Genomic DNA, 13512 nt, shown 5'->3' with positions numbered 1-13512 from the left:
GACCATTCCAGGTGTGCATCCTTCCATTCCAGGTATACATTCTCTCTCACCTGCCACAACCAACTCGTGCTCCGTGTCACTCTCACTACTTTCACCACCACACTCGGTCGTGCATTCACCCTTACTCTTGACAGCGTACTCTGTAATCATGCACTCCTCTGTTACACACCTTTTCACGCATCCTCTTGCGCACACTCTCCCGTTACACCCTCCGTAACACTCACCACAGGTGTGCATTCTTCCGTGACATCCCCTGTAACACTCCCCATCCCGTGCTTCCATGTGCCCCCCCGCACACGCGCCACGACCAACTCGCTCTCGACAGCACACTCACTCCTCGGCGCGCACTTTTTCCTCACACACCCCATAGTCGGACATCCTCGCACACCTCCTCCTTCACACTCTGTACCTGTCGCACACTTTACCAGCAGCCTCTCACGAACACCCGGGTCTAAACCAACACCCAAGCCGACTGAATCTCCCCTCACACCATATACATTTCCGAGTATATCGCCACTCACCTCGGCACCTCTTCATCGCTCCTCTTCCGCCACCTGCAAACTCTTTATTTGGTAAGTGAGCACATCATCATGATTTGAGCACAGACCTTGTACATATTCCATTACTTCCTCCTTTATCTCCCTCTTAGTTTCCCTCCGTCTCTTCTTAATTTCACTCACCCCCTCCTCCACAGCCTCTAACTTTTTCTTCACCTCTTTCATTTCCCGGTGCGCCCCCTCAATTTCTTCCTCTAAGGCCACCTTAGTCGTCTCTATATGCGTCCTCACCTCCCGTTCTTTCGCCTCCATTGCCTCCGTTACCTCGTCCAACCTCTTTGTCAACCCCTCATGTACCATCCGACATTCCCTCTTTGTCGCTATGAGTTCGTTCTTTATCTCCTTCTGCGTCGCCTTTAACCCCCCGATTATTGCAGTGTTCTTTTCCACCTGCTCCACTAATTCCTTTTGTCCCACCATCAGCTGTTCTATTCCCCGTGTCAGGTCCTCTATGCCCCCCTGTAACCTAGCCGTATTATTCCTCACCTCTTTCTCCATACGCTCCTCACCTCGCTTTACCTCCTCGCGTACCCCCGCGAACTCCTCGCTCACACCTCGTCTGATCTCCTCCCCAATTTCTCCCATCTCTTTGGTAGATGCTGCCCTCATCTGTTCCAAATCATTCCTCTGGGCATCCAATTTAGTTTCTAACCCGATTTTCACCTCCTCTATCTGATCTCCCATCTGCTTAATTTCCCGGGCGGATTGCTTCCCTATTTCCCGCAATTTGCCTTCCATTGTGTTTTCTAACCCCCCTAACCCATTCTTCACCCCCTCCATCTGGTTCTCCTGGGCAGCCATTCTATTTTCCAACCCCGTTAACCCCTCATTCATTTCCCAAATTTGATTACCCATGTCCTCTAGTTGGCCCCCCAATTTACCTTTGAGCCCCCCGATTTGGCTTTCCAATCCCCCAAATTTAGTCTAAACCCTCAAATTTATTGTCTAGCCGTTCACTGGTACCCCTTGCTTCGTCCCTCATTGCCCCCAATTGCTCACTGGTACTCCTCGCTTCATCCCTCATTGCCCCCAATTTTTTTTTTTTTTTTTTTGTTTTTTTTGTATACAAGATCGAGGCTCGTGAAAGAGGCTGCCCCTGAGCCCTCGTCTCTTCTTTTTGGGTGTCTAATTTGGCCATTATTTGCATCATAAATACTCTCATGTACTCCGGCATCTCGGGCTCGGCTGCAGCGACCACGTGCGAAGCGCCGCCATTTTGTGCACCTGATACCCCCTCAACCACATCCTCATTTCTCTCCTCCCTCTCCCCCATATACATTTCCCTGGGGTCCTGGGTCGATTCTACCCCCTCTAACTCCCCAACCGGCATCCGATCACCTTGACCATCCATGGCACGATTTTAAATTTAAGATGTTAAAATAAAATTGTGGGCCACTCGTAATTTGAGCGCGCTAAGCGCGCTTCAGGTCCGAATCTCGCTCCTGACACCAAATGTTGCGGATCTCTACGTCGGCCTACTTCCCCTTAAGAAGGGGGGATTAATCCCGTTGTTTGTGACTGACCGACGTGAGTCCTGACGCTGCACAGCTCCCTCCGGAGAGGCAGGAGCGCAACCCCGTTCGCGACCGCGTACAGATGTTAATTGCCCGAGCGGTTTAGCAACCGCGGCACGAACTATTGACAAGAACCGACCCGATTCTTAAACGTTGGCCAAATCGTGCCACAGGTTTTCAATGATGGAAAAGACACTAAAGCGAAATGGATGTAAAGGAAAGAAAGGCAAGGTAGGCAGAACAAATAGAATTTATTACTAATATTTACACAAATCAAAGGAACCAAGGAAGGAGGAAGAATAAGAAATTAATTTACAGAAGGATGGAAGGACCAGAAGGACACAAAGCAATTTCTAGCTTATACAGACTTACTTATACCCAGGGACAAGACACACAAAACAAACTCACGTACACAAAAGGATGGAATGGCAGGAATGGTTTGGGATGGCAGAGGGTCCAGGCAGATGGTAGGCGTCGAGGTCCAACTCCAAGCACGCGCTCCGATCCGCGCTTTGGGGTCGAGGCGAAAACCCGGCAAACACAGCTCCGCTTCGGGCTGGCAGCGAGGAGCCGGCAGCTCCACGTATTTGGTTTCACACCGGCAGCTGTCTCACGTGTCCTCAGCCTCCTGCGTCTCCGACGCTCTTTTCTTATTCCGCAGAATCTGCCTCTGGTCCAGCGCACCTCCCTCAAATCCCTCTCTCTGCTTCTCCTCAACTGGACTCTTACGCACTTCTCCCGGTGGGGGCTGATGCAATGGGTTTTATAACCCCGCCCTCTTGAGCCATACCCACTCATCCTTGGTTGGTCGGCAAGGGCTTTCCTGGCTCCACCTTCTGATGACGATGGGCGGGCAACGCCCTTCTTCGCCGGGCTGACCACGTGCGTAATGGAGTCAAATGTAGTTGGTAATGCGGTTGGCAATGCAGTTGGCAATGGAGGTTCTGGGGCAATTGAAAGGGGATTCTACCTTATTTCAATTTGATGCAATGCAGTGTCAACTAGTGGGAACAGAGCCTTCAACTACATAGAATAAGGAGATAACTATTTAAAAGGGTATATGATTGGCTACGTGTATGTATATGGAGTAACTAGGAGGACGACCTTTGACCTTTACACACGGAGGGTGATATTTACAACAATTCATTACACTTACAACAATACAAAAAAAACACAACAATTCTCAAATCCACAACAATATATATATACACACATATATATATATATATATATATATATATATATATATATATATATATATATATATATATATATATACAGACTTGGCATTTAATATGGAATATTTTTTTTGTGGGGGTGAACTTACTTTTCAAGATGTCTTAGAACCAAAAGTTCATTGGAATTATGTTGAAATTATTATAGATTTTGTTAATGTGACCTTTAAAAGAAACAAAAACCACATTTGACATTTCGAAACAAATAAATTGATCCTTGAAAGTGATGTAAACTGATATTGAACTCAATTCATGGACAGTACTGTGTTAAACTTCTGTACGTTTTCCAGAAGTATCTCTTTATTTTGCACATTAGCCAAAAAATTTTTAACAAAAACAAAAGTTAAATTACGACTGGGATTACGGACAGTAAAATTACAGTTCAGTACTTCGTGTAACCCCCACGAGCATTCAGGAGAGCACGTACACATTGAGGCATGCTGTTCTCGAGATTTGCCAAGGTTTGGACAGGAATCGCTTGCCATGCAGTGACAACAGCCTGCTGCAATTCACGCACAGAGGTCGGCTGCTGGTCCAGGTGGTCGATTTGACGCATTAATTCTGCCCACAAGTTCTCTATCGGATTCATATCTGGGGACATGGCAGGCCACTCCATATGCTCTATACTACGGTCAGCAAGAAAGTGTTGGATCATGCGAGCATGATGAGGCCGTGCATTGTCATCTTGGAAGACAAGGTTTCCTCGAAAGGCTGCACGAGCAAATGGAAGCAATGTTTCTTCCAGAATGGCCCTGTACTTGAACTGCTTCAGGTTTCCATTCAGAACAACCAGGTCAGTTTTGCCCCCTGCATGAAAAGCAGCCCAAACGGTCACCCCACCACCTCCAGCTTGGACTCTTGGCACTATACAATCTTTGTTGTAGGCTTCATGCACTTGTCTGCGCACTCGGACGCGGCCATCTTGACGATAGACCAGAAATCTAGACTCGTCACTGAAGATCACGTGATTCCAGTGTCCTGGCTGCCATTGACGGTGCTCTCTGGCCCACTGCAATTGGCGCTGGCGGTGTTGTCTGGTCAGGCGTGGCTTTCTCAGGGGACGCCTGGCACGATAGCCTGCTTGAACCAGTCATTGGTTGACTAGCCTTCTGGATACAGGCACATTTGTCAGTTGCTGCCACTCAGCCCTAAGCCGATTAGCTGACTTGGTACGGCCATTGCGGACTAACCGGTGCAGATGGCGATCGTCCCTCCTTATGGTTCTGCGGGGACGTCCTGGCCTCGGTATTGGAGTAGGGACACCCCTCTGAGCATTTCGTTTCAGGATCTTTGACACCTGACCTTGAGTGATGCCATACTGCCGAGCAATAGCACGCTGTTTCATGCCGTAATTTCGTAAAGCCACCACTCCATGACAAACAGCATTGTCGAGTTGACGGACCATCTCCAGAGGAAGCGGCAATAACTTTTGGATACGTGCAGCAGTTGTTTTCCACTAATACAGAACGCAGCAACCCTTGTATATCCGAATGTGAAGCCAATCATCAAATGCACCTGTCCGTACATTTTCCCACGTCACCTGTGATATAATCCTGTTGTTGACTTCTTGCTGCGACAGACAATCAGTGACATGGTTCTTTTAACAAATAAATCACCAAAGTGTAAAAGAAACTCACCAGATTGATATACTGAGTTACGAAAGTAAACCCAAGTCAAGAAAAAAATATATATTCCATATTAAATGCCAAGTCTGTACACACACACACACACACACACACACACACACACACACACACACACACACACACACACACACACACACACACACACACACACACACACACACACACACACACACACACACACAAGATTCAAATCTGAGATAGTTTGGTAAAACCACAATCATTTTGCACACAACATTCTAACTCTCAAGAGCTTACTTGGTAAGTTGTATTTTTAAGAACCTCCCATCACAATCGTGCAAGGCTCAAACTGATTGCAAAACCACCACATGGGATATTTAATAAAGTCCACTGAAATGTAATTACTTTGACCAGTTGTCTTTCCTTTTTTCTTTTTTTTTTTGGTAATCCCATCAAAGTGAGCGGTAATCCAATTTTAATTCGATGGAAAAAGTGGAAGGACAATCAGGCCATGGAGAAGCAACCTCTTGGCAGCTCTTAAGGCATTATAAATTGCGTCAACCCAATTGTGCAACTTGCGGAGGCATAGCCCCCGAAAAAGCTTGCTCCACCCATGTCACTCTCTCTGGCTTAACCGGGTGAAATCTCCCTCCAGAATTCCCAGTGATTATAACGCGCGTGATAACCCACGCAAAGACTGCTGGAAAACATTAATAAATCCCCACTCCACTCCCTCCCAAAGAAAGTGCACGAGAGAGAATTGGAAATGATAAACATAACTGCTGGTTGTATTTATTTTAGCCAAAACAACACATATTACCATTCACAGTGAGAAAAAAATCCAATAGCTTCACTTACATTGATAAATTTTACAACGGGGATCGTACTTTGTCCTTCAGCAATAGTATCAAACAGTAGATCTTCAAGCCTCATGTCAGAAGATGATGTCTGCCTGGAAATAGAATGGTGGCATTTTTGCATGTAGCTCGTGCTCGCATTAAAAAAAAAATATATATATATATATTATTATATATATACAGTATATAGAGTGCGTATCAAAAAAAAAGGTAATCCGAATTCAAGGGGTTAATATGCAAAGGTTATTTCGTTTGACAATTTACATGTGGTTTACCAATTATGAGGAGAGCCTCAGCTTTCCATCGATGCCTTTCATGCATCATTGCTGTCACGCATGACCGAGTACATGTTCATTGAAAATGACAAGTTCAAATCGCATTTTTACAAGTTTGGCTAATCGGAGCAAGACAGTTTTAAATGGATGCATTACTTGTCGATTGCCAAGAGTTGATTATGTAAAATTGTTAAGCTGGTCTGGTAATCGTCGGTTGCGTCGTCCTTTATTTAAGATGGGTATTTAAGATGGGCCTACAGTATATGGGTTTAGAGACAGTCTGGGTCATTGAAAAGATGGTTCAACTTACGACTGAACAGCGGACCTTCGTGGTTACAACCTTCCACCAAACTGGAAGTTTGCAGCAAACTCGTGATGCGTTCAGGTAACACACACACACACACACACACAAACACACACACACACACACACACACACACACACACACACACACACACACACACACACACACACACACACACACACACACACACATATGAAGTAAAGATTTGCAATTGCAGGAGCATTAGGATTTTTTGCATCGAATAAATAAAATTTTATTTGTCTTGACGTTTCAATCAACAACACGTGGTATGTCATATGTGCATCCATTGCCTTTCCTCAGGAGTCACGATATATATGGGCACCAATTCCTGGACTGGGCGTGTAATTTTCTCACAGATGTCAATTAATTAATTTATAATCCTGTTAATTTATATAATTGTGCTGGTACGCCTTCAGTGGTGTTTATAATAGCGAAATGGATTTGTCCCCCCAATGGAGAAAGATCCTCTCGTGATCAGGCTCATATGGTTGGCAGCGAGTGCCCCGGAAGCATTGACGGAAAGAGAGTGGGAATTCTATGTGTGGGAACATTGCATGCTCGGTCAGGGTCACCCAGATGGCAGAGCACTGGTACAGTTCACCAGAGGACCTGGGTTCGATTCCTGGTCTGCGCGTGTAATTTTTCATCCATGTCAATATATATAATACACACACACACATATAGTCGTGTGTGTATATATACGAGTACATATATATATATATATATATATATATATATACATATACACACACAAGTACATATACATATACATCCGATTGACTTGGAAATTGAACAACATTTGCACATTGTGTCAATAAATAGAAAAACCAACTACTTTTGAGGTCAAAAGTCAACTCAAGGTCAAACTTCCAAAATCATCACTTTTCATCTGAAAAACCGTCAATTTTCATCCGATTGACTTGACGATAGAACAGCATTTGTATATTGCCTCACTGAATTTGGAAACCAACTATTTATGAGGTCAAAACGTCAAAGGTCAACTCAAGGTCAAACTTCTAAAATCATCATTTTTCATCTGAAAAATCGTCACTTTTCATCCTGTTGACCCGAGCTTTGATCAAGATTGTAAATTTTAATCTTCATGAAATGGACAATTTGCTGTATCAATAACTTTTTTTGGGGGGGAGGGGATTTTGTAAGTATCGTGCTACGCATGACGTCTTCTTGTTTGTTTGTTTGTTTGTCTGCACGCTCTAATCTCCTGAACAGTGAAAGATAGGAGGAAACCTCTGAAACAAAAAATGTCGGGACGGGCCCCGGGAAGGTCATAGGTTGGGTGGCGAGGCCGGTCGAGGCCGCCTCGGCCGGGCTGGGCCCATTTCGCAATTAAAAGCTTAGCTGAATTATGGTAGTCAATCTTCTACGGCCGCAAGTAAAAGCTGAATTATCGTAGTAAATTCATTCAAAAAGAACTTAAAATGTCGGGACAGACCCCGGAAATGTTATAGGCTAGATGGCGAGGCCGGTCGAGGTGGCCTCGGCCGGGCTGGGCCCATTTCGCAATTAAAAGCTGAGCTGAATTATAGTAGTCAATCTTCTACGGCCGCAAGTAAAAGCTGAATTATCGTAGTAAATTCATTCAAAAAGAACTTAAAATGTCGGGACAGACCCCGGAAATGTTATAGGCTAGATGGCGAGGCCGGTCGAGGCCGCCTCGGCCGGGCTGGGCCCATTTCGCAATTAAAAGCTGAGCTGAATTATGGTAGTCAATCTTCTACGGCCGCAAGTAAAAGCTGAATTATCGTAGTAAATTCATTCAAAAAGAACTTAAAATGTGGGGACAGACCCCGGAAATGTTATAGGCTAGATGGCGAGGCTGGTCGAGGCCGCCTCGGCCGGGCTGGGCCCATTTCGCAATTAAAAGCTGAGCTGAATTATGGTAGTCAATCTTCTACGGCCGCAAGTAAAAGCTGAATTATCGTAGTAAATTCATTCAAAAAGAACTTAAAATGTCGGGACAGACCCCGGAAATGTTATAGGCTAGATGGCGGGGCCGGTCGAGACCACCTCGGCCGGGCTGGGCCCATTTCGCAATTAAAAGCTGAGCTGAATTATCAGTCAATCTTCTACGGCCGCGAGTAAAAGCTGAATTATAGTATTAAATTCATTCAAAAAGAACCCGGGCAATGCCGGGTGCTTTCAGCTAGTATGTCATATATCTTAAGCCGGTGCTTTTTGGGATCAATCGCCTCTCCTTGTGCGAGTAAATTACCGGCAGGCACGCACGAGTTACAGTCCACATCTGTAACCAAATTGAGAACCGTGACATTCCCAAAACCGTCATTTGGCAAGCTCCATTGAAGCCAAAGCGTGCACATTCTGACAAGTCTAAAAGGGTCGCCCGGTTGTTTGCAAGAGTATATTTGTATAACAACAGTGAGGAATCCTGACAATATAACCATAATGGAACCTGACAGTTTGAAGAATGGTGATGTTTTTGGGGAATATTAAAATTTCAAGATATTAAAAATAAAGTTGGAATTTCGATGGTTGTTTTTTTTAGCCACGAGCCTTACTTGCTCCCATCCAAAGCAAGCGATTCCAGCTCGGGGTCCGAATCCCCATGCTCGATCTGAAATCCTTGTGCTTTTCCTGGGTCTTGCTCAACTGAAAAAGGTAAACATGTCGTGTGAGGGCGGACACTCACGAGTTGTGCAACTGAATATGACGTATCTTCGCCCAACTTGAATCGTATCTTCGCCCCACTTGAATCGTGTGGCACTTGACGGGTCCTGGAGCTGGCATCTTGAGCTTAAGCAAGAGTTTTAATTTAGGAAACGTGGCCGAACAGTTCATCCACTGGGGAATAAAAACGATGGGAATGTTGCCTAAAACTTACACCAGGGTCCACAGATTCCACCTAACCAGCCACAACCCATAAGGTGATGATGTTTTATTTTTGCAGGGATGTTATGTTCAAATTGCTCTTTTAGTGTCCTTAGTATTTTCTGGAAGAGAATATTTGCAATGTTCGCACCATTAAGGGATCACACCACACACCAGTCAGTCTCAAGGGATTGTCTCACCAAGGGACTGTTAATGGAGCATTCCGAAAAAAGAAATCTTCAAATCTCAACTTGCAAGAAAGATTTTATTGTCTGAAAACAGCTAAATAATTCAGGAGCCTGTCGATGGGCACAATGCCACAATGACAATGTACTGCCACACCTGGTCTGGCTGGTGTCAGTCATGTGATTGCGTCCATTCATTGCGCTTGTCTGTTCCATTCATTTGTTACACGAAGAGGTCGTTCTAAATGGCTATAGGTCTTACCCTTCCCCTGCACTGACAGGTTCAATAATAAAAATGAATGTAAATGATGCGGAAGGTACAGTAATCACTTGATGAACGTCGAGATGGCGCGTTACCTGGTCCCGGCCGCGCACCCCTGCGACATCGACATCCCGCCGGCTCCCGCAGGCCGCGCATCCCGGAACGAGCATGGCAACGCTCGTAAGCGAGCAGCCGTCACTCGGTGCAGCAGCGGCGACGGCTGCACGGCCTTGCGGCCGCAGATGGCGACGAGGGCGGCGAACGGCGAGACCGTCACCATGATGAGCCGCTGCGAACGGCCCTGCAGTCGGTCTGGCGACTGGCGCTCTGACGTTCCTCACGCCGGTACCGCCTACGTCACACGTTCGCGGTGTATTTCAAGACGGCTTCGCACATCATCGCGCTCCAGACATTTATTAATTTCCCTCGAGGAGTAAGTAGTGAGTTGGAGGATCACACTGTGGAGAGTGCGGTGAGTGGAATGGTGGAAGCGAGAGGAAGGGGACGATCGGACGATTTGACTATCTCCGCGTCGGATCCGAGATCGCAACTCATCTCCGCATCGTGGAAAAATCAAAACTGTCAACTCCTGCATATTAATTACCTCCCACTTATGGGTCAAACACCCATCAGGTGACAGGCAATCCCCTCACACCAAACCACACCATATCCGGACACCCCCACCAAACCACACCATACCCAGACATCCCCACCACACCAAATCACACAATACCAAAACACACCATACCAAACCACACCACACCCCACCACCCCAAATAACACCATACACGGACACCCCACCGCACCAAACCACACCACACCAAACCGCACCAAACCACACCACACCAAACCATACCCGGACACCCCGACCACACCAAACTACACCATACCCGGACACCCCATCACACCAAACCACACCACACCCCCACCACCCCATACCCGGACACTCCCACCACACCAAATCATACCATACCAAAACACACCATACCAAACCACACCACACCCCACCACCCCAAATAACACCATACACGGACACCCCACCGCACCAAACCACACCACCCCAAACCGCACCAAACCACACCAAACCACACCATACTCGGACACCCCGACCACACCAAACTACACCATACCCGGACACCCCATCACACCAAACCACATCACACCCCCACTACACCATACCCAGACACCCCCACCACACCAAACCAAAACACCATACCAAACCACACCACACCCCCACCACACCAAATCACACCATATCCGGACACCCCCATCACACCAAATCACACCACACCAAACCACCCCATACCCGGACACCCCCCAACAAACCAAATCACACCACACCAAAGCACACCAAAACACACCATACCCGGACACCCCCACCGCACCAAACCACACCACACCAAACCACACCATACCCGGACACCCACACCACACCAAATCACACCATATCCGAACACCCCAAACCACACCATACCCGGACACCCCCATCACACCAAATCACACCACACCAAACCACCACATACCCGGACACCCCCCAACAAACCAAATCACACCACACCAAAGCACACCAAACTAAACCATATCCGGACACCCCCATCACACCAAACCACACCACACCCCCACCACACCATACCCGGACACCCCCACCACACCAAATCATACCATACCAAAACACACCATACCAAACCACACCACACCCCCACCACACCAAATAACACCATATCCGGACACCCCCACCGCACCAAACCACACCACACCAAACCACACCATACCCGGACACCCCGACCACACCAAACTATCCCATACCCTGACACCCCATCACACCAAACTACATCACACCCACACCACACCATACCATACCCGGACACCCCCACCACACCAAATCATACCATACCAAAACACACCATACCAAACCACACCACACCAAATCACACCATATCCGGATACCCCCACCACACCATACCCGGACACCCCCACTGCACCAAACCAAACCACACCAAACCGCACCACCATACTCGGACACCACGACCACACCAAACTACACCATACCCGGACACCCCATAACACCAAACCACAACACCCCCCCCCCCCCCCACACCATACCCGGACACCCCCAACACACCAAATCATACCATACCAAAACACAACATACCAAACCACACCACACCAAATCACACCATATCCGGATACCCCCACCACACCATACCCGGACACCCCCACTGCACCAAACCAAACCACACCAAACCGCACCACCATACTCGGACACCACGACCACACCAAACTACACCATACCCGGACACCCCATAACACCAAACCACAACACCCCCCCCCCCCCCCCCACACCATACCCGGACACCCCCAACACACCAAATCATACCATACCAAAACACAACATACCAACCACACCACACCCCCACCACTTCAAATCACACCATATCCGGAGACCCCCACCACACCAAACCACACCATACCCGGACACCCCCAACACACCAAATCACACCACACCAAACCACACCATACCCAGACTCCCCCACCAAACCAAATCACACCACACCAAAGCACACCAAAACACACCATACCCGGACACCCCCCAACAAACCAAATCACACCACACCAAAGCACACCAAAACACACCATACCCGGACACCCCCACCGCACCAAACCACACCACACCAAACCACACCATACCATACCCGGACACCCCCACCACACCAAACCAAAACACACCATACCAAACCACACCACACCCCCACCACACCAAATCACACCATATCCGAACACCCCCACCACCCCAAACCACACCATACCCGGACACCCCCATCACACCAAATCACACCACACCAAACCACCACATACCCGGACACCCCCCAACAAACCAAATCACACCACACCAAAGCACACCAAATTAAACCATGTCCGGACACCCCATCACACCAAACCACACCACACCCCCACCACACCATACCCGGACACCCCCACCACACCAAATCATACCATACCAAAACACACCATACCAAACCACACCACACCAAATCACACCATATCCGGATACCCCCACCACACCATACCCGGACACCCCCACTGCACCAAACCACACCACACCAAACCACACCATACTCGGACACCCCGACCACACCAAACTACACCATACCCGGACACCCCATTACACCAAACCACACCACACCCCACCCCCCCCCCCCCCCCCCACACCATACCCGGACACCCCCAACACACCAAATCATACCATACCAAAACACAACATACCAAACCACACCACACCCCCACCACTTCAAATCACACCATATCCGGAGACCCCCACCACACCAAACCACACCATACCCGGACACCCCCATCACACCAAATCACACCAAACCACACCATACCCAGACTCCCCCACCAAACCAAATCACACCACACCAAACCACACCAAAACACACCATACCCGGACACCCCCACCACACCAAATCACACCATACCCGGACACCCCCCACCAAACCAAACCAAACCATACCCGGACATCCCCACCACACCAAACCCGGACACCCCCACCAAACTAAACCACACCATACTCGGACACCCCCACCACACCAAATCACACCAAACCACACCAAAACACACCATACCCGGACACCCCCACCACACCAAACCCGGACACCCCCACCAAACTAAACCACACCATACTCGGACACCCCCACCACACCAAATCACACCACACCAAACCACACCACACCATACCCGGACACCCCCACCACCCAAATCACACTATACCGAAACATACCACACCACAGCATACCAGACGACGTCATACCCGGACACCCACACCACACCACACCAAACCAAACCACACCACA

The 13512-nt window shown here is 48.0% G+C and overlaps 1 protein-coding gene across 4 annotated transcripts in view; it reads right to left on the bottom strand.

Annotated features, from left to right (window-relative positions):
* Positions 1–10014, bottom strand: part of GLS (glutaminase) — a 154002-nt gene extending 143988 nt beyond the window's left edge. For 2 of the 4 annotated variants that reach the window (XM_068126600.2, XM_068126601.2), the window contains exons 1-2: positions 9757–10014; positions 5769–5862 (exon numbers count right to left, since the gene is read on the bottom strand). In XM_068126600.2, the coding sequence (XP_067982701.2) occupies positions 5769–5862; positions 9757–9941 (279 nt within the window). In that variant the 5' untranslated portion in view covers positions 9942–10014. The remainder of the gene's footprint in view (positions 1–5768; positions 5863–9756) is intronic. The other 2 variants (XM_078785844.1, XM_078785843.1) reach the window with 2 other exon arrangements.
* Positions 10015–13512: the final 3498 nt, after the last annotated feature.

The sequence above is a fragment of the Myxine glutinosa genome, chromosome 10 (assembly GCF_964187855.1).
Source record: "Myxine glutinosa chromosome 10, kmMyxGlut1.1, whole genome shotgun sequence".
Taxonomy (NCBI): Eukaryota; Metazoa; Chordata; class Myxini; order Myxiniformes; family Myxinidae; genus Myxine; species Myxine glutinosa.
The sequence above is the reverse complement of the archived record's forward strand: the minus strand, read 5'-3'. Positions and strand labels throughout refer to the sequence as shown.